Raw genomic sequence first — 23,293 nt, 5'->3', positions numbered from 1 at the left:
CAGGTAGAGGGAACGAGAAGTCAGAGACCAAATTGGAGGTGGAAAGATGGACTGAAAAAGATTTTGAACGATCGGGGCCCGAACATGCAGGAGGGTGAAAGGCGTGCAAGGAACAGAGTGAATTGGGACGATGTGGTATACCGGGGTCGACGTGCTGTCAATGGATTGAACCAGGGTATGTGAAGCGTCTGTGGTAAACCATTGTAAGTTTTTTAACGCCTGGATGTGAAAAGGGAGCTGTGGTTTCGGTGCATTATACATGACAACTAGAGACTGAGTGTGAACGAATGTGGCCTTTGTTGTCTTTTCCTAGTGCTACCTCGCGTGCATGCGGAGGGAGGGGGGTTATCATTTCGTGTGTGGCGGCGTGGCGACGGGAGTGAATAAAGGCAGCAAGTATGAACTATGTACATGTGTATATATGTATATGTCTGTGTATGTATATATATATATATATATATATATATATATATATATATATATATATATATATATATATATATATATATATATATATATATATATATATATATATGTATATATATATATATATATATATATATATATATATATATATACACATACATATATATATATATATATATATATATATATATATATATATATATATATATATATATATATATATATATATATATATATATATATTTTTTTTTTTTTCTTTTTCTTTTTTTTTTTGCCGCTGTCTCCCGCGTTTGCGAGGTAGCGCAAGGAAACAGACGAAAGAAATGGCCCAACCCACCCCCATACACATGTATATACATACGTCCACACACGCAAATATACATACCTACACAGCTTTCCATGGTTTACACCAGACGCTTCACATGCCCTGATGCAATCCACTGACAGCACGTCAACCCGGTATACCACATCGCTCCAATTCACTCTATTCCTTGCCCTCCTTTCACCCTCCTGCATGTTCAGGCCCCGATCACACAAAATCTTTTTCACTCCATCTTTCCACCTCCAATTTCGTCTCCCTCTTCTCCTCGTTCCCTCCACCTCCGACACATATATCCTCTTGGTCAATCTTTCCTCACTCATTCTCTCCATGTGCCCAAACCATTTCAAAACACCCTCTTCAGCTCTCTCAACCACGCTCTTTTTATTTCCACACATCTCTCTTACCCTTACGTTACTTACTCGATCAAACCACCTCACACCACACATTGTCCTCAAACATCTCATTTCCAGCACATCCATCCTCCTGCGCACAACTCTATCCATAGCCCACGCCTCGCAACCATACAACATTGTTGGAACCACTATTCCTTCAAACATACCCATTTTTGCTTTCCGAGATAATGTTCTCGACTTCCACACATTCTTCAAGGCTCCAAGAATTTTCGCCCCCTCACCCACCCTATGATCCACTTCCGCTTCCATGGTTCCATCCGCTGCCAGATCCACTCCCAGATATCTAAAACACTTTACTTCCTCCAGTTTTTCTCCATTCAAACTCACCTCCCAATTGACTTGACCCTCAACCCTACTGTACCTAATAACCTTGCTCTTATTCACATTTACTCTTAACTTTCTTCTTCCACACACTTTACCAAACTCAGTCACCAGCTTCTGCAGTTTCTCACATGAATCAGCCACCAGCGCTGTATCATCAGCGAACAACAACTGACTCACTTCCCAAGCTCTCCCATCCCCAACAGACTTCATCCTTGCCCCTCTTTCCAAAACTCTTGCATTCACCTCCCTAACAACCCCATCCATAAACAAATTAAACAACCATGGAGACATCACACACCCCTGCCGCAAACCTACATTCACTGAGAACCAATCACTTTCCTCTCTTCCTACACGTACACATGCCTTACATCCTCGATAAAAACTTTTCACTGCTTCTAACAACTTGCCTCCCACACCATATATTCTTAATACCTTCCACAGAGCATCTCTATCAACTCTATCATATGCCTTCTCCAGATCCATAAATGCTACATACAAATCCATTTGCTTTTCTAAGTATTTCTCACATACATTCTTCAAAGCAAACACCTGATCCATACATCCTCTACCACTTCTGAAACCACACTGCTCTTCCCCAGTCTGATGCTCTGTACATGCCTTCACCCTCTCAATCAATACCCTCTCATATAATTTACCAGGAATACTCAACAATCTTATACCTCTGTAATTTGAGCACTAACTCTTATCCCCTTTGCCTTTGTACAATGGCACTATGCACGCATTCCGCCAATCCTCAGGCACCTCACCATGAGTCATACATACATTAAATAACCTTACCAACCAGTCAACAATACAGTCACCCCCTTTTTTAATAAATTCCACTGCAATACCATCCAAACCTGCTGCCTTGCCGGCTTTCATCTTCCGCAAAGCTTTTACTACCTCTTCTCTGTTTACCAAATCATTTTCCCTAACCCTCTCACTTTGCACACCACCTCGACCAAAACACCCTATATCTGCCACTCTATCATCAAACACATTCAACAAACCTTCAAAATACTCACTCCATCTCCTTCTCACATCACCACTACTGGTTATCACCTCCCCATTTGCGCCCTTCACTGAAGTTCCCATTTGCTCCCTTGTCTTACGCACTTTATTTACCTCCTTCCAGAACATCTTTTTATTCTCCCTAAAATTTAATGATACTCTCTCACCCCAACTCTCATTTGCCCTCTTTTTCACCTCTTGCACCTTTCTCTTGACCTCCTGTCTCTTTCTTTTATACATCTCCCACTCAATTGCATTTTTTCCCTGCAAAAATCGTCCAAATGCCTCTCTCTTCTCTTTCACTAATACTCTTACTTCTTCATCCCACCACTCACTACCCTTTCTAATCAACCCACCTCCCACTCTTCTCATGCCAAAAGCATCTTTTGCGCAATCCATCTCTGATTCCCTAAATACATCCCATTCCTCCCCCACTCCCCTTACTTCCATTGTTCTCACCTTTTTCCATTCTGTATATATATATATATATATATATATATATATATATATATATATATATATATATATATATATATATATATATATATATATATATGTATATATATATATATATATATATATATATATATATATATATATATATATATATATATATATATATATATATACATATATATATATATATATATATATATATATATATATATATATGTATATATATATATATATATATATATATATATATATATATATATATATATATATATATATATATATATATATATATGTATATGTATGTATACGTTGAAATGTATAGGTATGTATATGTGCGTGTGTGGACGTGTATGTATATACATGTGTATGTGGGTGGGTTGGGCCATTCGTCTGTTTCCTTGCGCTACATCGCTGACGCAAGAGACGGCGACAAAGTATAATAGATAAATAGATAAATAAATAAATATATATATATATATATATATATATATATATATATATATATATATATATATATATATATATATATATATATATATATATGAGTGAGGAAAGATTGACCAAGAGGATATATGTGTCGGAGGTGGAGGGAACGAGGAGAAGAGGGAGACCAAATTGGAGGTGGAAAGATGGAGTGAAAAAGATTTTGTGGGGCCTGAACATGCAGGAGGGTGAAAGGAGGGCAAGGAATAGAGTGAATTGGAGCGATGTGGTATACCGGGGTTGACGTGCTGTCAGTGGATTGAATCAAGGCATGTGAAGCGTCTGGGGTAAACCATGGAAAGCTGTGTAGGTATGTATATTTGCGTGTGTGGGCGTATGTATATACATGTGTATGGGGGGGGTTGGGCCATTTCTTTCGTCTGTTTCCTTGCGCTACCTCGCAAACGCGGGAGACAGCGACAAAGTATAATAAAAAATAATAATAATATATGTAGTGCATATGAACGCCCACTTCCATATAACATACAAACCTCCAACAGCAGGATCGAAGTCGGGACCTTATACGTGCTAGGTGCGAGCACTACGACCCACCATGTAAAAGGGTGTGTGTTGTAAGCCTTTTCTGTGAATGGTAGCACCTGGTGGCGGTACGTGAGAAATAGCGACTTGGTGCGTGCCACTGAGGCAATCATTCGTTTTTACTTGACATCAGAGACGATCTAGTAAAGAAAATAAAGTGTGTGTGTGTGTGTGTGTGTGTGTGTGTGTGTGTGTGTGTGTGTGTGTGTGTGTGTGTGTTGCGGTGTATTTAATTTGAAAATAAAGTTATGTTCGTATTAAAGATAAAGACAAGTCAAGTTACAAACTGGCTCCCGCGCCGCACGACCAAAGTCATACCAAACACACTACAAGTCCCAGACATCCTCACCATCAAGGCAGCGAGGGGGAGGAGGAGGAGGAGGCAGCGGTTGTTCATGTTGGCAGATGATGAGGAGGTGAGGTTGGCTGACGGTGAAGGTTGTTGTCAGTGAAGGACCCGGATGGTGGTGGCCAAGCAGGACTGGGCCGGTGGTGGCCAGGCAGGACTGGTCTGGTGGTGGCCAAGCAGGACTGGTCTGGTGGTGGGCAAGCAAGACTGGTCTGGTGGTGGCCAGGCAGGACTAGTCTGGTGGTGACCAGGCAGGACTGGTCTGGTGGTGACCAGGCAGGACTGGTCTGGTGGTGGCCAAGCAGGACTAGTCTGGTGGTGGGCAAGCAAGACTGGTCTGGTGGTGGCCAAGCAGGACTGGTCTGGTGGTGGGCAAGCAGGACTGGTCTGGTGGTGGCCAAGCAGGACTGGTCTGGTGGTGACCAGGCAGGACTGGTCTGGTGGTGGCCAGGCAGGACTGGTCTGGTGGTGGCCAGGCAGGACTGTACTGAAGCTCCGGCCGCCTATGCACCTTCACATATACCCTGACACTTATCACAGGTGGTAAACCCCGCTGCCACTGCAGGGGGGAGGAACCCATTGTTGCAGAGATATTGAATCTTGCAACACTGGTCATTTCATGTTAGGTCTTTTTTCTCAACCAGTGTGTTGATGATTATCTTACATTGCATCGTTAGCCATTAAGATCTTTCGGCAGGTATGGCTTGAGCCTGATACTATGCACCTCCGTGGTTTAGCTAACGTTAGCGTTCCTGATCGTGACGTATTCACGGCCCGCTCAAGCTCGAGCGAATACGTTCAAATCCTGGTCGCGGCAGTCTCTTCGTGGTATATCAACTGACTGTTATATTTCTCTCTTGTGTCTCCCCTGATGATGTGATTATGACATGAAAGTGCACTTGGGAGCTTATCGTGTTTCATTTTCCCCGTGGACTCATAGGAATATATATATATATATATATATATATATATATATATATATATATATATATATATATATATATATATATACATATATATTCCCACGTATTCCCTCCGTGTCCTAGAAGGCGACTAAAAGGGGAGGGAGCGGGGGCCTGGAAATCCTCCCCTCTCGCTTTCTTTTTTAATTTTCCAAAAGAGGGAACAGAGAAGGGGCCAGGTGAGGATATTCCCTCAAAGGCCCAGTCCTCTGTTCTCAACGCTACCTCGCTAATGCGGGAAATGGCGAATAGTGTGAAAGAAAGATATATATATATATATATATATATATATATATATATATATATATATATATATATATAGCGTAAATGGGATGGCCTTGATTAGGGCCTCAGTTGCCCGTGTTGCGTGCCGTCTCAACTAAATAAAAAAAAAGTTACAATTTCGCTGATGCTACCAATCTAGCCACAACACCCGTGTGACTTGTACATCAGCCACAGAAACGCATCATTCTCACACTTGTAAGCCTCCCCTCCACAACTACACACTGTAACGATCACGCTGTTGTGGCTTTCTCTTCCTCCAATGCTCCTTCACCACTGGACCAAACGCAAGACTCATTTCTTATGTTCAGTGGAAGAATTGACGTCTCTATTCGCATGATGCTTATAACTTTGCTGAACGCGTGCTAGTGGTTGGGGCACCAAACACAGTGGAGAATGTGATGACAGAAGGATATACGTAATACATGGACGTAGATGCTTGAATATAATAAGGTCCTTACAGAACATATGGCTCTGAGGTGGTAGGATGGTCAAGGAAGGTCCACACACATTCAGACACCACAGTCTGAGCCTCCCAGGAGGATAAGCATTCCCCACTTGACTCCTTCTTTTTCCCTTTTTAGACATTGAAGTACAAGGAAGGGAGGGTTTCTAGCCCTCCCTGCTGAAGCCCCCTTTAGTCGCCTTCTACGACACGAAGGGAATACGTCTGAGGTATTCTTTCCATTACTGTTGAAGATGCACAAAGAAGAAGACGATAGAGAAGATGGTCAGATGTAGTGTGTGAGATGGTCCGGTGAACAGGACAGGACAGGATCTCGTGGCATGGTTTCGTCTTGTGCCTGATGATGGAGGTAAGACCAGAAAATTTGTCACTTGACGAACCAACTTAGCTAGTCATGTGGAAGGTAAGAAGCGTTTCCATTTACGCTGAAGCCCAGATCCTCACTTTAAGAATTACCTGGGCGTCGGCTGAGGATGACTTTAAGTGAAGGGAGAGGCTGGAAGACCCAGATCCGACTCATGTAAATGAGAGGAAAGTTTGAATATGATGAGCAAATGTCTAAACTAACGGAAGACGATATTAGTCTGCCTACCTCTTCTACAGGACATCTGACACCATTCGAAGCACTTATCCACCTAGGAAGAAGATCGCTAATGATGGACATGAGGTGCCTTTCGCACACCCGGTACTGCTTCGAGCGGCATTTAGCAATGGTCTACGTGGCAATGAGATATCTATAAAAAAAACTGCAGGTAATTGCCAGCATCAATATATTTCAGAAAGGAAAAAATGAAACGATGCAACTCAGTCATAAATTACTCTTTCATCACACTCATATTAGCATATCAAGTGTATAACTCTCAAACGTTCATAATATTGGCTCCAACCATCAGTAAAGTGTAAACATTTTCTAGGGTGTGATTAAGATTTTAGTATGAAATACAATCTGTGAGTAAATGATATGTAAGACATAACACTACCGGACCACTACACAAATCAGAAACACCATAGAATACCATAAAGCGGCGCCCCTCTCAGTGCATCCGTTCTCAGTCTCTGTATACGAAGAGGAGGCTGCGCGCATAATGATACACCCCCATACAAAGCTGTAGGCACGTCGAAGAGGATGTCCCATTATACACAGTTGCCAATAATCCAACCTCAGTGAAGAGTAAATATCATCTAAGGCTTATTAAGATCCAAGGCCAAGGTACAATATCTAAGTTGAACTATATGTTGGAATATAATAGTAAAAGGCATTTACTAAAATCAGAAGTAAAATGGACTGTACTATAAGATCTTATACTTTAACAATCAGATAGATTTAACCCTTACGTCTTTGCAAGTAGTTTCCAAACTCCAGACTCGACACAGTCTGGTCAGCTATACTGCATGACACGTTTCACTCCCTCTTCATGATCATGAGCATCCGAAATACGTAAATGCAAGCCATGAGTAATGGGATCCAGAAGTCGAAAGCCACTGGACTAGACAGTGTGTCCATAGTCCAGTGAATGTTCTCTGAAGAGTTTATGGGGTTAAACCTTCTTGCCTGTTGTTCTGAAGTCAAACTTCTTATATGGGGCTAGCGATGGGGGGGGAGATGGTTGGTGAGCAGAGATGTGGGAGCCTGGAGGACAGTCGGTGAGCTCTACTGGGTGAATAGTGGGGAAAGGTGGTAAGCTGGTGAGCTTATATGGATGTTTAGTAGGGGTAACTTGTGAGCTCAGATGACGGAGTTCGTGAGTAGATGATGCGTTCAGATGGGCGGGTGGTAGGGACAGTTGCTGGGAAGAACGCAGTATGGGTAGCCCGGGTCAGGGTTGAACACCAGGGTTCCTGAGCACTTTTCACTGGCAGCTGGCTGACCAACGGCCGTACAGTAGAAGTACTCCTGCTGGCAGGTGGTACACTTCGGGAAGTAGCCAAGCTCGGTGCAGGTGAGTGAGGCCATGCAGCCGGAGGTGGGTGTGATGCCTGTGGCGATAAGCGTCGTGTCCACCCCGCCTTCATCACACAGTATGGTACACGGGGCGCCCTTAGCGCACATACCAGTCAGTATGTTAAAGTTCTGCCCAACTGGACAAGACATGTGTATATCATCAGTTGGTGGCGAATTATCTGCCGCGCACATGTAGTAACTGGTACAGTCCAGAGGGTCAGGGATATTTGTGCCCGCTGTAAAACAGTAAGGAACACATAGGTTGTCGCAGCATTTTGAGAGGTCGGTGCCGCAGGTCAAATTACCCCCGTCAAAGTAGGGCTTATCACTCGGGCAAGTCATGGACAACGTCGTATCTTCAGCCACGCAAACTTGGAATTTACCGCAGTCTTTTGGATCTGCGACTGAGCTGGGATAACCATCGCATGCCAGATGACATTCCTGCGGGACACATGCGGGCGTGCACGTTCCACCGTCCATGCATTTCTTCTCGGTGTCATCAAAAACTTCTCCATCAGGACAGGGAAAAGGGCCTACGAAGTTCGTACCATCACCCATGCAGAGGTAGTACTGAGAGCAGTCCGTAGGGTCCGCCACCCCTGTGCCAGCAGCCGCACCCGAACAGTCTGGTCCAGCACACCCCTCACGGGCCACCCCGGCGACACCCACAGCCTGAAGGAGTGGAGAAACTTTTGTATATATATATATATATATATATATATATATATATATATATATATATATATATATATATATATATATATATATATATATATATATATACATATATATATATATATATATATATATATATATATATATATATATATATATATATATATATATATATATATATATATATATATGTGTGTGTGTGTGTGTGTGTGTGTGTGTGTGTGTGTGTGTGTGTGTGTGTGTGTGTGTGTGTGTGTGTGTTGCGGTGTATTTAATTTGAAAATAAAGTTATGTTCGTATTAAAGATAAAGACAAGTCAAGTAACAAACTGGCTCCCGCGCCACACGACCAAAGTCATACCAAACACACTACAAGTCCCAGACATCCTCACCATCAAGGCAGCGAGGAGGAGGAGGAGGAGGAGGCAGCGGTTGTTCATGTTGGCAGATGTGAGGAGGTGAGGTTGGCTGACGGTCAGGGTTGTTGTCAGTGAAGAACCCGGATGGTGGTGGCCAAGCAGGACTGGTCTGGTGGTGGCCAAGCAGGACTGGTCTGGTGGTGGCCAGGCAGGACTGGTCTGGTGGTGGCCAGGCAGGACTGGTCTGGTGGTGGCCAAGCAGGACTGGTCTGATGGTGGCCAGGCAGGACTGAGCTGGTGGTGGCCAAGCAGGACTGGTCTGGTGGTGGCCAGGCAGGACTGGGCTGGTGGTGGCCAAGCAGGACTGGGCTGGTGGTGGCCAGGCAGGACTGGTCTGGTGGTGGCCAAGCAGGACTGGTCTGGTGGTGGCCAAGCAGGACTGGTCTGGTGGTGGCCAAGCAGGACTGGGCTGGTGGTGGCCAAGCAGGACTGGTCTGGTGGTGGCCAGGCAGGACTGGTCTGGTGGTGGCCAAGCAGGACTGGTCTGGTGGTGGCCAAGCAGGACTGGGCTGGTGGTGGCCAAGCAGGACTGGTCTGGTGGTGGCCAGGCAGGACTGGTCTGGTGGTGGCCAAGCAGGACTGGTCTGGTGGTGGCCAAGCAGGACTGGGCTGGTGGTGGCCAAGCAGGACTGGTCTGGTGGTGGCCAGGCAGGACGGGTCTGGTGGTGGCCAGGCAGGACTGGTCTGGTGGTGGCCAAGCAGGACTGGTCTGGTGGTGGCCAGACTGTTGCTCCGGCCGACAATACACCACCACTTATACCCCAACACTTATCACTGGGTGAAAAACCCCGATGCCGTTGCATGGGGGAGGAACCCATTGTGGCTTAGATATTGTATCTTTCTCCATAACTGAGCGTTTGTTACAAACGGTCTGGAAAGTTACGGTTCCATGTGTGGATTTGTCATCTGACGACGTTTTTTCACACAGTTGGCGAGTTCCAATCTAACTCGCTTCTGTGACTGTGTGTTGTTCATTGTTGGAGCCACGCACCGTGAGCCACAATCAGGATAATGAGTTAAGACTTAGCACTTCGTGGGGAGGTTGATACCGTGTCGAGCGGTACTCTTTCCTTGACTCATATGACTTGATGCTTTGGTTCTCTGGGATGCCCAACAGTGATTTCGACGACCATGCTTTAATGATCGAAGCTTCGAAGTCGAAAATGACCGATGCTTCAAAGGCCAAAATGACCGATCCTTCAAAGCACAAAATGACCGATGCTTCAAAAGCCAAAATGACCGATGCTTCAAAGGCCAAAATGACCGATCCTTCAAAGCACAAAATGATCGATGCTTCAAAAGCCAAAATGACCGATGCTTCAAAGGCCAAAATGACCGATCCTTCAAAGCACAAAATGATCGATGCTTCAAAAGCCAAAATGACCGATGCTTCAAAGGCCAAAATGACCGATTCTTCAAAAGCCAAAATAACCGATGCTTCAAAAGCCCAAATGACCGATGCTTCAAAGGCCAAAATGACCGATGCTTCGAAAGCCAAAATGACCGATGCTTCAAAAGCTAAAATGATCGAAGCTTCGAAAGCCAAAATGATCGATGCCTCAAAACCGAAAATGCCAGAAGTTTCAAAGCAAAGTTCAGAGGCGAGTGAAGAAGTTAGTACAGCGAACACATACCCCAGTTAAAGGTCATCTCAGGTAAAAGAGATAAATTGAAGGAAAAAAGACAGTAGAAATTACTCAAGACTCAGCAGATGTTTGCAGACCTGAATGTTAAAGACATAAAGGTTAAACAAAGACGGAAAGACAGAAGGAGGAAGAGAATTCTAAAGCTTAGCTGGTCGAGGGAAGAAGGAGGGATCATAACGGTCAATGCTCGAGTGGCTAGTCCTCCCACAGAAACTGTGGACGGCAGCAGCAGAAGCGAACCATGTGCCTCGCGTCCAAACCTTGGAGGTGGGATTCCCTGCACACAGCCTACGAGAAAAGTGGCCAGAGCCGAGAGAGAGAGAGAGAGAGAGAGAGAGAGAGAGAGAGAGAGAGAGAGAGAGAGAGAGCAACAACATGGCGGAGGACAGAGAGATGATGCCAGAAGAATGAACGAGACGAAAGTCTTTCACTTCCACCCTGGATAATAAAGAGACAGAGGAAGACCCACCCTGGAGGTGGCAGCTGTGCTCCATACTAGGGCGATATGAAGCAGCCGCTCACAAGAAGAAGGAAGCACGGCCTGTGTGCACTACACTCACACAGCTTTTACGAAGCAGACTCTGCCATGTCGACTGTGCTTACGTTACCTCAGGGTGGAGTTGGGGTGTTTTAAAGTGAAGGTTTCTCAGAGATCTAGTAAGTTACAGTCATACTAGACATAGACTATCTGGCTCCGAGATTTCATCGAACACAGCAGGCATCAATGAATTTCAGTAAGGAAAAGGAAACAATGTAGTTCAATCACAGGTTATCTTCAGTCACAAGCCATGTTAGTTCATCAAACGGATACGACTTTAGCGCATATATGTTTACCTTAAACCTTAAACGTTTTCTATTACTTCATCCATGATTAGTAAATCTAGTGTAAAATACAATTTCTAAGTGATGTAGATGTAAAATACAGCAAAGATATTAAGCAGACATACAATCGGATATATAATAAAACCTAAAATCTTAACAATCTGTTAGGACTACTAATCATCCCTTGTTTGCCCAGCCTCCATAACAATCGGCCCGATACAATCTGACCGATTATGGAGATCACTTCGTAGATGGTGATCAATGAAAACGAGAAACGTATGGATTAAAACGATCACTCTGTTGGTCAACGTCAGTGGATGTCAAACACTTACTTGGCCCTGGCTCTCTCTCTCTCTCTCTCTCTCTCTCTCTCTCTCTCTCTCTCTCTCTCTCTCTCTCTCTCTCTCTCTCTCTCTCTCTCTCTAGGAGCCACTGGACCGAACGATGTGTCCGCAGTCTTCTGAATAATATGTGAGTTCAGAGGCTTATCTGATTTCCCACCTGCACTCTGACTAAACCTCCAGATGGTGGGCTGGGACAGACGAGGAGAGCTCCGGTGAGTGGATGGTGGCGGACGGGTGGTAAGGTCAGAGTGATGATTGGCAGAGGCAGCTGAGGAACTTGAGATGGTTGGTGAAGGAGGCACACGATGAGTTCAGCAGGCTGGCGATAGAAGTCTCATGTGAGGTCAGACGGGAGCCTAGTAAGCTTAAATGGGTGGGTGGTAGGGACAGTTCGTGGGTAGAACACAGTATGGATAGGCAGGATCCGGGTTGAACACCAGGTTTCCTGTGCACTGTTGAAGGTGGGCTGGCTGGCCAATGGCTGTACAGCGGAAGTACTCGTGCTGGCAGGTGGGGCACTGCGCGAAGTAGCCGAGCTCAGTACATGTGAGTGAGGCCAGGCATCCGGAGGTGGGTGTGACGCCTGGAGTTGACGCGTTTCCATCGTCAGACGTCGCTGTGCCAGTAACACCAGGTGTCGTGGTTATGTCAGCTTCACCACACAGTACTGTGCATGAGGCACCCGAAGTACACTCACCAGATGGAATGTCAAAATTTTCTCCACCTGGACATGGAAAGTGCCAACCCTCTTCAACGGCCCCTGTCGCTCGGCAGCCATAGTACATGGTACAGTTCAAAGGGTCGGGGATATTTACATTAGCTTCAAAACAATAAGGATAACATAGGTCGCTACAGCATTTCGTAGAGTCGTTGCCGCAATGCGTACCGCCATACAAAGGATTTTCAGGCGGGCAGTCAAAGGGGCCCAGAACACTGACGCCAGTACAGACATAGAATTTACGACAGTCTTTTGGATCAGCGATATACTGGGGCGGTGTTTTACAAGTCATTTGACATTGCTTAGGCGTACAGAGGTTAGGACAGATAGGACTGGTACCCGAGCAATCTTGCGTGACTGGATTGAAATATCCGCTTAGACAAGAATAGGATTCGTCCGAAGGCAGACCATCAGCCAAGCAGACGTAAAACTTGGCGCAGTCTGTAGGGTCCGACACCATCATGCCAGGGAGCATTCCCGTACAGTCTGGGTCACACGCGTCCCGCTGCATTCCAGCGACACACACAGCCTGAGGGAACAGAACGGGTGTAGTGTGTGTATATATATATATATATATATATATATATATATATATATATATATATATATATATATATATATATATTTTTTTTTCATACTATTCGCCATTTCCCGCGATAGCGAGGTAGCGTTAAGAACAGAGGACTGGGCCTTTGAGGGAATACCCTCACCTGGCCCCCTTCTCTGTTCCTTCTTTTGGAAAATTAAAATAAAAAAATGAGAGGGGAGGATTTCCAGCCCCACGCTCCCTTCCCTTTTAGTCGCCTTCTACGACACGCAGGGAATACGTGGGAAGTATTCTTTTTCCCCTATCCCCAGGATATATATATATATATATATATATATATATATATATATATATATATATATATATATATATATATATATATATATATATATATATATATATGTATATATATATGTATATATATATATATATATATATATATATATATATATATATATATATATATATATATATATATATATATATATATATATATATATTGGAAAGGATCACAATTTTGCGCGTAATCAAGATATTCCCATGAGTCCACGGGGAAAGTGAAACACGAAAAGTTCCCAAGGGCACTTTCGTGTAATAATCACATCATCAGGGGAGACACAAGAGAGAAATATAACAGTCAGTTGATATACATCGAAGAGACGAAGCTAGGACGCCATTTGGTAAACATGTGATTGTCCAAAACATACAACGAGCGTTCATAAACTTATCATTTTACAAATCTTATCAACAATAAAGTTATCTAATTTGTACAGACCATCACTAATATTAAGATTATAATTCTTTTTGTATTTAATAATAGAAGATTCAATGATATATCTCTTGGTAATAGAGTTAGAGTTAACAACTGAGATGGCGTTACTCCAGTCAATACAATGATCATAGTTTTTAACGTGATTAAACAAGGCATTTGATTCTTGTCCCGTTCTTATACTATATTTATGTTGCTTAATTCTAACCGAAAGATCCTTACCAGTCTGACCAACATAAAATTTATCGCAGTTTCCACAAGGAACTTTATAGATGCAACCAAGAGAATTTTCTGGTGAATTCCTGATTAAGATATTCTTTATAGTATTATTGTTGCTAAAGGCAACATTTACATTAAAGGATTTAAGCAACATGGGAAGCAAAGTGAAATTATTATCAAAAGGGAGAACTAAAAGATTCGTGGTGTCAATGGGAGGTTTGGGCTCAACTCTAACTCTGTTAGACTTAAGCAACATGAATATAGTATAAGAACGGGACAAGAATCAAATGCCTTGTTTAATCATGTTAAAAACTATGATCATTGTATTGACTGGAGTAACGCCATCTCAGTTGTTAACTCTAACTCTATTACCAGGAGATATATCATTGAACCTTCTATTACTAAATACACAAACAATTATAATCTTAATATTAGTGATGGTCTGTACAAATTAGATAACTTTATTGTTGATAAGATTTGTAAAATGATAAGTTTATGAACGCTCGTTGTATGTTTTGGACAATCACATGTTTACCAAATGGCGTCCTAGCTTCGTCTCTTCGATGTATATCAACTGACTGTTATATTTCTCTCTTGTGCCTCCCCTGATGCTGTGATTATTACACGAAAGTGCACTTGGGAACTTTTCGTGTTTCATTTTCCCCGTGGACTCATAGGAATATATATATATATATATATATATATATATATATATATATATATATATATATATATATATATATATATATATATATATATATATATATATATATATATATATATATATATATTATCCCTGGGGATAGGGGAGAAAGAATACTTCCCACGTATTCCCTGCGTGTCGTAGAAGGCGACTAAAAGGGGAGGGAGCGGGGGGCTGGAAATCCTCCCCTCTCACTTTTTTTTTTTTTTTTTTTAATTTTCCAAAAGAGGGAACAGAGAAGGGGCCCAGGTGAGGATATTCCCTCAAGGGCCCAGTCCTCTGTTCTCAACGCTACCTCACTAATGCGGGAAATGGCGAATAGTATGAAAGAAAAGAAAAAGATATATATATATATATATATATATATATATATATATATATATATATATATATATATATATATATATATATATATATAGATATATAGATATATAGATATATATATATGTATGTATGTATGTATATGTATGTATACTATCCCTGGGGATAGGGGAGAAAGAACACTTCCCACGTATTCCCTGCGTGTCGTAGAAGGCGACTAAAAGGGGAGGGAGCGGGTGGCTGGAAATCCTCCCTCTCGTTTTTTTAATTTTCCAAAAGAAGGAACAGAGAAGGGGGCCAGGTGAGGATATTCCCTCAAAGGCCCAGTACTCTGTTCTTAACGCTACCTCGCTAACGCGGGAAATGGCGAATAGTATAAAAAAAAAGAAAAAATATATATATGCAACGTACAAACCTCCAACAGCCAGGATCGAGCCCGAGACCCTTGCGTGGCAGGTGGGAGCGCTACCGCTCGGCTATGATCGCGATCATAGCCGAGCGGTAGTGCTCCCTCCTGACAGGCAAGTGTCCTGGGTTCGACCCTGGCTGTTGAACGTTTGTGTGTCCTATGGAAGTGCTAGTTCATATGCACTATATTCATGGATATATATATATATATATATATATATATATATATATATATATATATATATATATATATATTGCTGTCTTTTCCTAGCGCTACCTCGCACGCGCGCGGGGGAAGGAGGGGGGGTGCTGTTTCATTTGTGGCGGGGTGGCGACGAGAATGGATGAAGGCAGCAAGTGTGAATATGTACTTTTGTATATATTTATATGTCTGTGTATATATATGTATGTATACGTTGAAATGTATGGGTATGTATATGTGCGTGTGTGGGTGTTTATGTATATACATGTGTATCTGGGTGGGTTGGGCCATTCTTTCATCTGTTTTCTTGCGCTACCTCGCTAACGAGGGAGACAGCGACTAAGCATAATAGATATCTGGGAGTGGATCTGTCAGCGGATGGAACCATGGAAGCGGAAGTGGATCATAGGGTGGGGGAGGGGGCGAAAATTTTGGGAGCCTTGAAAAATGTGTGGAAGTCGAGAACATTATCTCGGAAAGCAAAAATGGGTATGTTTGAGGGAATAGTGGTTCCAACAATGTTGTATGGTTGCGAGGCGTGGGCTATGGATAGAGATGTGCGCAGGAGGATGGATGTGCTGGAAATGAGATGTTTGAGGACAATGTGTGGTGTGAGGTGGTTTGATCGAGTAAGTAACGTAAGGGTAAGAGAGATGTGTGGAAATAAAAAGAGCGTGGTTGAGAGAGCAGAAGAGGGTGTTTTGAAATGGTTTGGGCACATGGAGAGAATGAGTGAGGAGAGATTGACCAAGAGGATATATGTGTCGGAGGTGGAGGGAACGAGGAGAAGAGGGAGACCAAATTGGAGGTGGAAAGATGGAGTGAAAAAGATTTTGTGTGATCGGGGCCTGAACATGCAGGAGGGTGAAAGGAGGGCAAGAAATAGAGTGAATTGGAGTCATGTGGTATACAGGGGTTGACGTGCTGTCAGTGGATTGAAGCAAGGCATGTGAAGCGTCTGGGGTAAACCATGGAAAGCTGTGTAGGTATGTATATTTGCGTGTGTGGACGTGTGTATGTACATGTGTATGGGGGGGGGGGGGTTGGGCCATTTCTTTCGTCTGTTTCCTTGCGCTACCTCGCAAACGCGGGAGACAGCGACAAAGTATAAAAAAAAAAAAAAAAAAAAAAAAATATATATATATATATATATATATATATATATATATATATATATGCTAGCGGTAGCATTCCCGCCTGTGCGGTACGTAAGGACTGTTAAAGTATAAGTACGGTGGCTTTGTACAAATCCAAGGCGAACAAAAAATCAACGTTGGAATAACGGAGGTTAGAGACAGCTCAGGTGTATGGGAAAGTCGTGAAGGAGAAGGTGGTGACATAGAAAAAGCAGCTACTATACGGAATGTTAGCGAGGAATGCTCTGAGGAAGTAAGCTCCAGGTGACACAACACTGGTGGTGGCACAAGATTGCAACGAGAAACTCCCGGTGCAGTTGACCGAGTAGAGGAGCCAAAGAACACGAGAACGATGAAACGTAAAGAAAACTCAGATGATAAGAAGGAGCAGAGGCATGAGGCAGGATGGCGTGCGCGTGAACTTCATTGTCGGAGAGACTGAAGGGTACTTGAGGTAGCGGGTGGAACAATGAAGTCTGAAGCAAGTCATAGGGGCAGGGGAAAGAGCTTATGGTCATTAAGGAGGGTGAGGAAGGAGAGGAGTGACTGTTAAGTTGGAGATATTTGTGTATGAAGGAATTGGGTCCCGAAAGAGTTGTGTGGATGTGAGTCTTGGTCCCTGGACACAAAAGAATGGATGGGGATGCATGGGATGGAAATCAAAGGCCTCGGGACAGGGTATGGTGTACGACGGGTTGATAGCGTAAGAGATGACAGTGTCAGGTAAACTTGTGGTTGTATGTGCAGCGTGATTGAGAAGGCTAACAGCAGTAGGTTGAAATGGCTCGAACATAATGAGAGGATGAGTGAAGAAAGATTGATAATGAGGAACCGAGTATCAGAAGTCGAGAGATAAAAAGAGGCGAGGGGAATGAGGAGAAGGTGGAACGATATGTCAAGGAGCCTTTAGAGTACCTGGGCTTTAGCATTTATGAGGGAGAGAGGCGTGCACTGGACGGAATGGATTGGAGCAATGTCGTATATGGAAGGGAAGCAATATACTGTTACCAGATAAACCTAAGCACGTGGTGTTGTCAAGGAAAACCATGAAGTAGTCTGTAGGGTCTTGACTATAAATGTTACTTTTGTGACAACAGAGATTGGAGGTGTGCCAATGAGGCCATTATTAGTTTGTTCCTAACGCTACCTCGTTAAAGAGAAAAAAGTATTTAGGTATGAAAAGTGTTACGGGGAGAGAGTCCTACACTCGTGTTGCCCTGTCTCATATTGCATGTATTTCACCTCGTGTGTATTTTTGAACAAACACACCCCAGCCGCCTAAGTCAAGTACCCATTTACAACCAGCCTCGAAGGGAAGAATAAACATCTGGGCTTGGTACCGGTTTACTGCCCTAACCAGGATTTGAGCCTATACAGGCCTGACGCGGAGTGGGTCCGTACTGACTCCCGCTAACCACCACACCACAGAGACCCGTGTGTATGTGTTAATCAAAGATGTAACACCATAGTTACTATGAAATCATGTTATGTTCGTATTAAAGATAAAGACAAGTCAAGTAACAAACTGGCTCCCGCGCCACACGACCAAAGTCATACCAAACACACTACAAGTCCCAGACATCCTCACCATCAAGGCAACGAGGAGGAGGAGGAGGAGGAGGCAGCGGTTGTTCATGTTGGCAGATGATGAGAAGGTGAGGTTGGCTGACGGTGAAGGTTGTTGTCAGTAGGACCCGGATGGTGGTGGCCAAGCAGGACTGGTCTGGTGGTGGCCAGGCAGGACTGGTCTGATGGTGGCCAGGCAGGACTGGTCTGATGGTGGCCAGGCAGGACTGGTCTGGTGGTGGCCAGGCAGGACTGGGCTGGTGGTGTTAAGGTAATGCTGGGATGACTGGTGGGCAGACTCTACCTCCGGCCGCCGATACACCATCACTTATACCCCGACACTTATCAATGGGTAGTGAACTCCGAGCCACTGCAGGGGGAAGATCCCATTGTTACTTAGATATGGGGCCTTGCTCCACTTACACATTTCTCCCCGTTTGGACACGGTCTGAGAAATGGGTGAACCAGACAGGTACCGCTTGCTCCACAAGGGCTTCCACATCTTGAGAAAGTCTCTCACACAGACACTGAGTTCCAGGATAAACGTGGTAACTCACTACTTTAACCATATGTTTTCCATGTCCAAACCCCACGTCACAAACCACAATTAAGATCAGAGGTTTACAAACCTTACAAACTCGTCGGCTGTTTACTGGCAAAGAAATCAGCCATGGTCACCAAAGCTGCCATGCACGGTAATCATGCAACATACGTCGAACATTACTTCAGTGGAGTGAAACATATAAATGAGCAATCACATGTGTAGAATTATATTGTGCATTAAGATAAACAGGTCAGAAAATGAACCAGTACAACAGTGGGTTATCTATGAATGGCAGCATTGAAACTACCCCCATTTCTTAGCACTTAATAAGGTTTAAGCAATAATGACCAACAGAAAGCAGAGCAAACTTACCATTATACCACAAAACGACTCCCTGAAAATCAATTTGTCCTTCTCTCCTCCTGAATCTTCTCCACTTTTGCTCTACATCTGTTTCTTGTTGACCGAGAAAGTCATTAAACAGAGTCAAATGAAGTCACTTCTCAACTTTGCCGGTCGCTCACGACCTGTTCTGTATTGATCCAGCCGGAAATCTGAGGTTCGTGCAAAAGAAGGAAAATGAGGATCGCTGATTCCTAGTCAGGATAATGGCTGTGGGCCATTGTTTCACGCTGACTCAAACGTCGCATTCAACAGCATTATTTCCTTCAAAAGTTATGTTGGTGCCTCCGCTGCACCACTTGCCCCAGAAAACCATAATAATCTTTCGACAGCCATATATGAACACGAGCCTTAGTGTTGTAGTTACAGTATCTCTGGTACGTATCCTGTAGCCATAATTGTCCCTGCTTCTACTTCTGCATCGCTACATTAACACTCGCACTTATACTGTAACTACAAGAATCCTACAGTAACTGCAAGAGTCCTACAGTACCCCACCATCCAGTGTGCTCCCTTACCACCGTCAGCAGTTCTAGTTATTCTGCAGCAGCAGTAACAGCTCAGGGACTTTTCTATGGACTTTTTCGTAAATGTACTGATAAGTCCTTTTGCCGTTCCTCTAGTCTTGCAAACGATCTCTGGCTATCCTAGCCGTAACTGCCCCGTACCTGATATGTGTTCAGGTTGTCACAATGATTCCTTCAGTATCTCTCGTCGTTTGGCTTCAGTTAGCGACACGTTCATGTGAGGTTCCGACAGTTTGCGTTCTACGTTATTTTCTTAAAAGATTGTAAGAGCGTATTCCATTCCCATCCATCGCACATCCCTTGGCATCGACACCATTCATTTAAGTCTCAATACCCTACACATGAGCAGTGATAACTTACCAGTATTGAAACACACAGACACACACACACAGACACACACACACACACACACACACACACACACAGACGCGTCATAGTGTATCCAAGGAGGTCTGTTTTGTCCTCTTGTGCAGGGACACAGACCCACCTCTGCTACAAGTCCACCCGTGGAATCACACTGTGTAGCCCACTCATGTACCCTGATACAGTTACAGTCTGTATCTTCATTACTACACTCAGTGTTACAGTATTTGAATCTTCTTTACTTTCTTCGTTTCCACAACGGAGAGGAAATGTAAAATGAGGTTGAATGGTTCTTTGGTTGTCGCAGTCGCTGTGGCGTTATCAGACTCAGTGTAAACAAACGGGAGGAACCTGACGGAGGAGTCACGGGTAAACACGAACGTTGATGATTTTGATATCCGACTGCAACATATCCTGCGACAGCTGTAGCACAACTGGTATTTCTGCTTTTACTTTTGCAGTATTTGCGACAGGGGAAGGGGGCCTGTCTGGTGTTTCAGCAATCACCACTTCAGCCTTGGTACTTCAGGAGCAGCTACAACAAGGCTGGGGATTCTGAAGTGGCTGGATCGACCTCTCTCACTTTCACAGTCCTCTCATGAGGTGTCGTGTTACTGTTGGAGGAATTATGACATCCCTGGGAGTCCTGGAACCACGTCGAAAACCCATGACATGCACACGGGTGGGGTGTGGTCTATGCTGCCTCTATACGTCTACATTGCCCATAGCAAACTATGATACTTCTACACAGCCAAAACAACTATACATATTTCTTGAGTTTGTACAACAAATTTTAGACTTCTGTTGAGTTACAATAACCCTGACATTTACACAGTTGCTACAGTAACCCTGGCGCTTCAGCAGTGTCTACAGTACCCTTAACATTTTTTCAGTGGCTACAATGACATCATTGGCATATCAGTATTTCTAGCTTTTTTACAGAAGCTTTGAAGCTTCCAAAATGACTACAATAAACCTGGTACATCTCTAGTGTCTGCAGTACCCTGGCGCTTTGACAGTGGCTACAATAACCCTGACACTTCTGCAGTGGCTACAACACGTTTGACATCACTGCAGTGGGTACACCAACTCTGGTACTCTTGCAGTTGTTTCTAGGCATCCAAAGCAATGGTCCTTGTAGCTACAAGAACCTTTACATTCCCTGTAGCGATACATCGGTGGGTTAAAGGAGTGCTGTATCCTTGAGGGACAGGTAGCCATAGACAGTGGCCTCATACGAATGCTCACTGAGAAAACAACTGAGCAAAGAGCGAGTGAGAAATGTGGGGTTTGAAGTGGGAGACTTGGATGGAATTGGTGGACCTCTTCTCGAGTTGGACCAAATACTTTTGAGGTCAAATGTTATCATCATCGTCATGTTCAAGGTGAGTGTCGGTCTGAGTACTGACTCAGGGGACCGTGAATGAGACTGACTCATGCTACTTGGGACAACGACTAAGACTGACTCAGGCTACTAGGACAGTGACCAGGACTGACTCAGGCCACTGGGGCAGTGACCATGACTGACTTAGGCCACTGGGGCAATGACTAAGACTGACTCAGGCCACTGGGACAGTGACTAGGACTGACTCAGGATACTGGGACAGTGACTAAGACTGACTTAGGCCACTGGAACAGTGACTAGGACTAACTCAGGCTTGAATACCATCAGACTCAGAGATGCAAAGCAAAAAAAGGAGAATATAATTTGAAGGCTACTGGAACGTGGAATGAACCTGCATCATGAGTAGATAAACGCCATAAATTTTTCCTACTATAGAGAGACATAGTTTTAAAGAATGTTTGATCAGTACTCCCAATGAATTTGATAAAATTGAGGAGGATATTTGAAATAAATCTGATACAACTGAATGTCTGAAGATATTCATAATAAATCTGATACAGCTAAATGTTTGAGGATATTCACAATACATCTGATACAACTGAATGTTGGAGGATATTCACAATACATCTGATACAGCTGAATGTTGGAGGATATTCACAATACACTTGATACAACTGAATGTTGGAGGATATTCACAATGAATCTGATACAACTGAATGTTGGAGGATATTCACAATACATCTGATACAACTGAATGTTGGAGGATATTCACAATGAATCTGATACAACTGAATGTTGGAGGATATTCACAATACATCTGATACAACTGAATGTTGGAGGATATTCACAATGAATCTGATACAACTGAATGTTGGAGGATATTCACAATACATCTGATACAGCTGAATGTTGGAGGATATTCACAATACATCTGATACAACTGAATGTTGGAGGATATTCACAATGAATCTGATACAACTGAATGTTGGAGGATATTCACAATGAATCTGATACAACTGAATGTTGGAGGATATTCACAATACATCTGATACAGCTGAATGTTGGAGGATATTCACAATACATCTGATACAACTGAATGTTGGAGGATATTCACAATACATCTGATACAACTGAATGTTGGAGGATATTCACAATACATCTGATACAGCTGAATGTTGGAGGATATTCACAATGAATCTGATACAACTGAATGTTGGAGGATATTCACAATACATCTGATACAGCTGAATGTTGGAGGATATTCACAATACATCTGATACAACTGAATGTTGGAGGATATTCACAATACATCTGATACAACTGAATGTTGGAGGATATTCACAATACATCTGATACAACTGAATGTTGGAGGATATTCACAATGAATCTGATACAACTGAATGTTGGAGGATATTCACAATACATCTGATACAGCTGAATGTTGGAGGATATTCACAATACATCTGATACAACTGAATGTTGGAGGATATTCACAATGAATCTGATACAACTGAATGTTGGAGGATATTCACAATACATCTGATACAGCTGAATGTTGGAGGATATTCACAATACATCTGATACAACTGAATGTTGGAGGATATTCACAATGAATCTGATACAACTGAATGTTGGAGGATAT

General features: G+C 43.3%; 2 protein-coding genes across 9 annotated transcripts in view; both read right to left on the bottom strand.

Moving 5' to 3' along the window:
- LOC139763169 (uncharacterized) overlaps positions 1-9,274 on the bottom strand; it is a 21,115-nt gene extending 11,841 nt beyond the window's left edge. For 4 of the 7 annotated variants that reach the window (XR_011716048.1, XR_011716049.1, XR_011716050.1 and 1 more), the window contains exon 1: positions 9,043-9,253. Coding sequence is in view for 4 of the 7 variants with exons in the window: in XM_071688883.1 (XP_071544984.1) it covers positions 9,043-9,090 (48 nt within the window). In the remaining 3 variants the exon portion in view is untranslated. Of the gene's footprint in view, positions 1-4,324; positions 4,809-9,042 lie in introns of those variants that run through there. The other 3 variants (XM_071688882.1, XM_071688886.1, XM_071688885.1) reach the window with 3 other exon arrangements.
- Positions 6,838-18,790, bottom strand: LOC139763171 (peritrophin-44-like). 2 transcript variants are annotated; one of them, XM_071688889.1, is made up of 2 exons: positions 18,493-18,769; positions 6,838-8,648 (listed from the first exon to the last, which is right to left on the bottom strand). In XM_071688889.1, the coding sequence occupies exons 1-2, from the start codon at positions 18,538-18,540 to the stop codon at positions 7,794-7,796; spliced, it is 903 nt and encodes a 300-aa protein (XP_071544990.1). In that variant the 5' UTR covers positions 18,541-18,769; the 3' UTR covers positions 6,838-7,793. The 2 variants fall into 2 exon arrangements, with proteins under 2 accessions (XP_071544990.1, XP_071544989.1); XM_071688888.1 differs by lacking the exon at positions 6,838-8,648 and adding an exon at positions 11,473-13,128 and having other exon boundaries at positions 18,493-18,790.
- Positions 18,791-23,293: the final 4,503 nt, after the last annotated feature.

This window comes from Panulirus ornatus, chromosome 46, assembly GCF_036320965.1.
Source record: "Panulirus ornatus isolate Po-2019 chromosome 46, ASM3632096v1, whole genome shotgun sequence".
NCBI classification, from domain to species: Eukaryota; Metazoa; Arthropoda; class Malacostraca; order Decapoda; family Palinuridae; genus Panulirus; species Panulirus ornatus.
The sequence above is the reverse complement of the archived record's forward strand: the minus strand, read 5'-3'. Positions and strand labels throughout refer to the sequence as shown.

Excerpts from the sequence above, each read along its gene's own strand:
- LOC139763171 (XM_071688888.1), bottom strand. The coding sequence starts at position 18,540 with ATGAACAACCGCTGCCTCCTCCTCCTCCTCCTCCTCGTTGCCTTGATG. Across the intron at positions 13,129-18,492 it reads TCCTCCTCGTTGCCTTGATG|GCTGTGTGTGTCGCTGGAAT; the intron begins GTGAGGATGTCT and ends CTGTTCCCTCAG.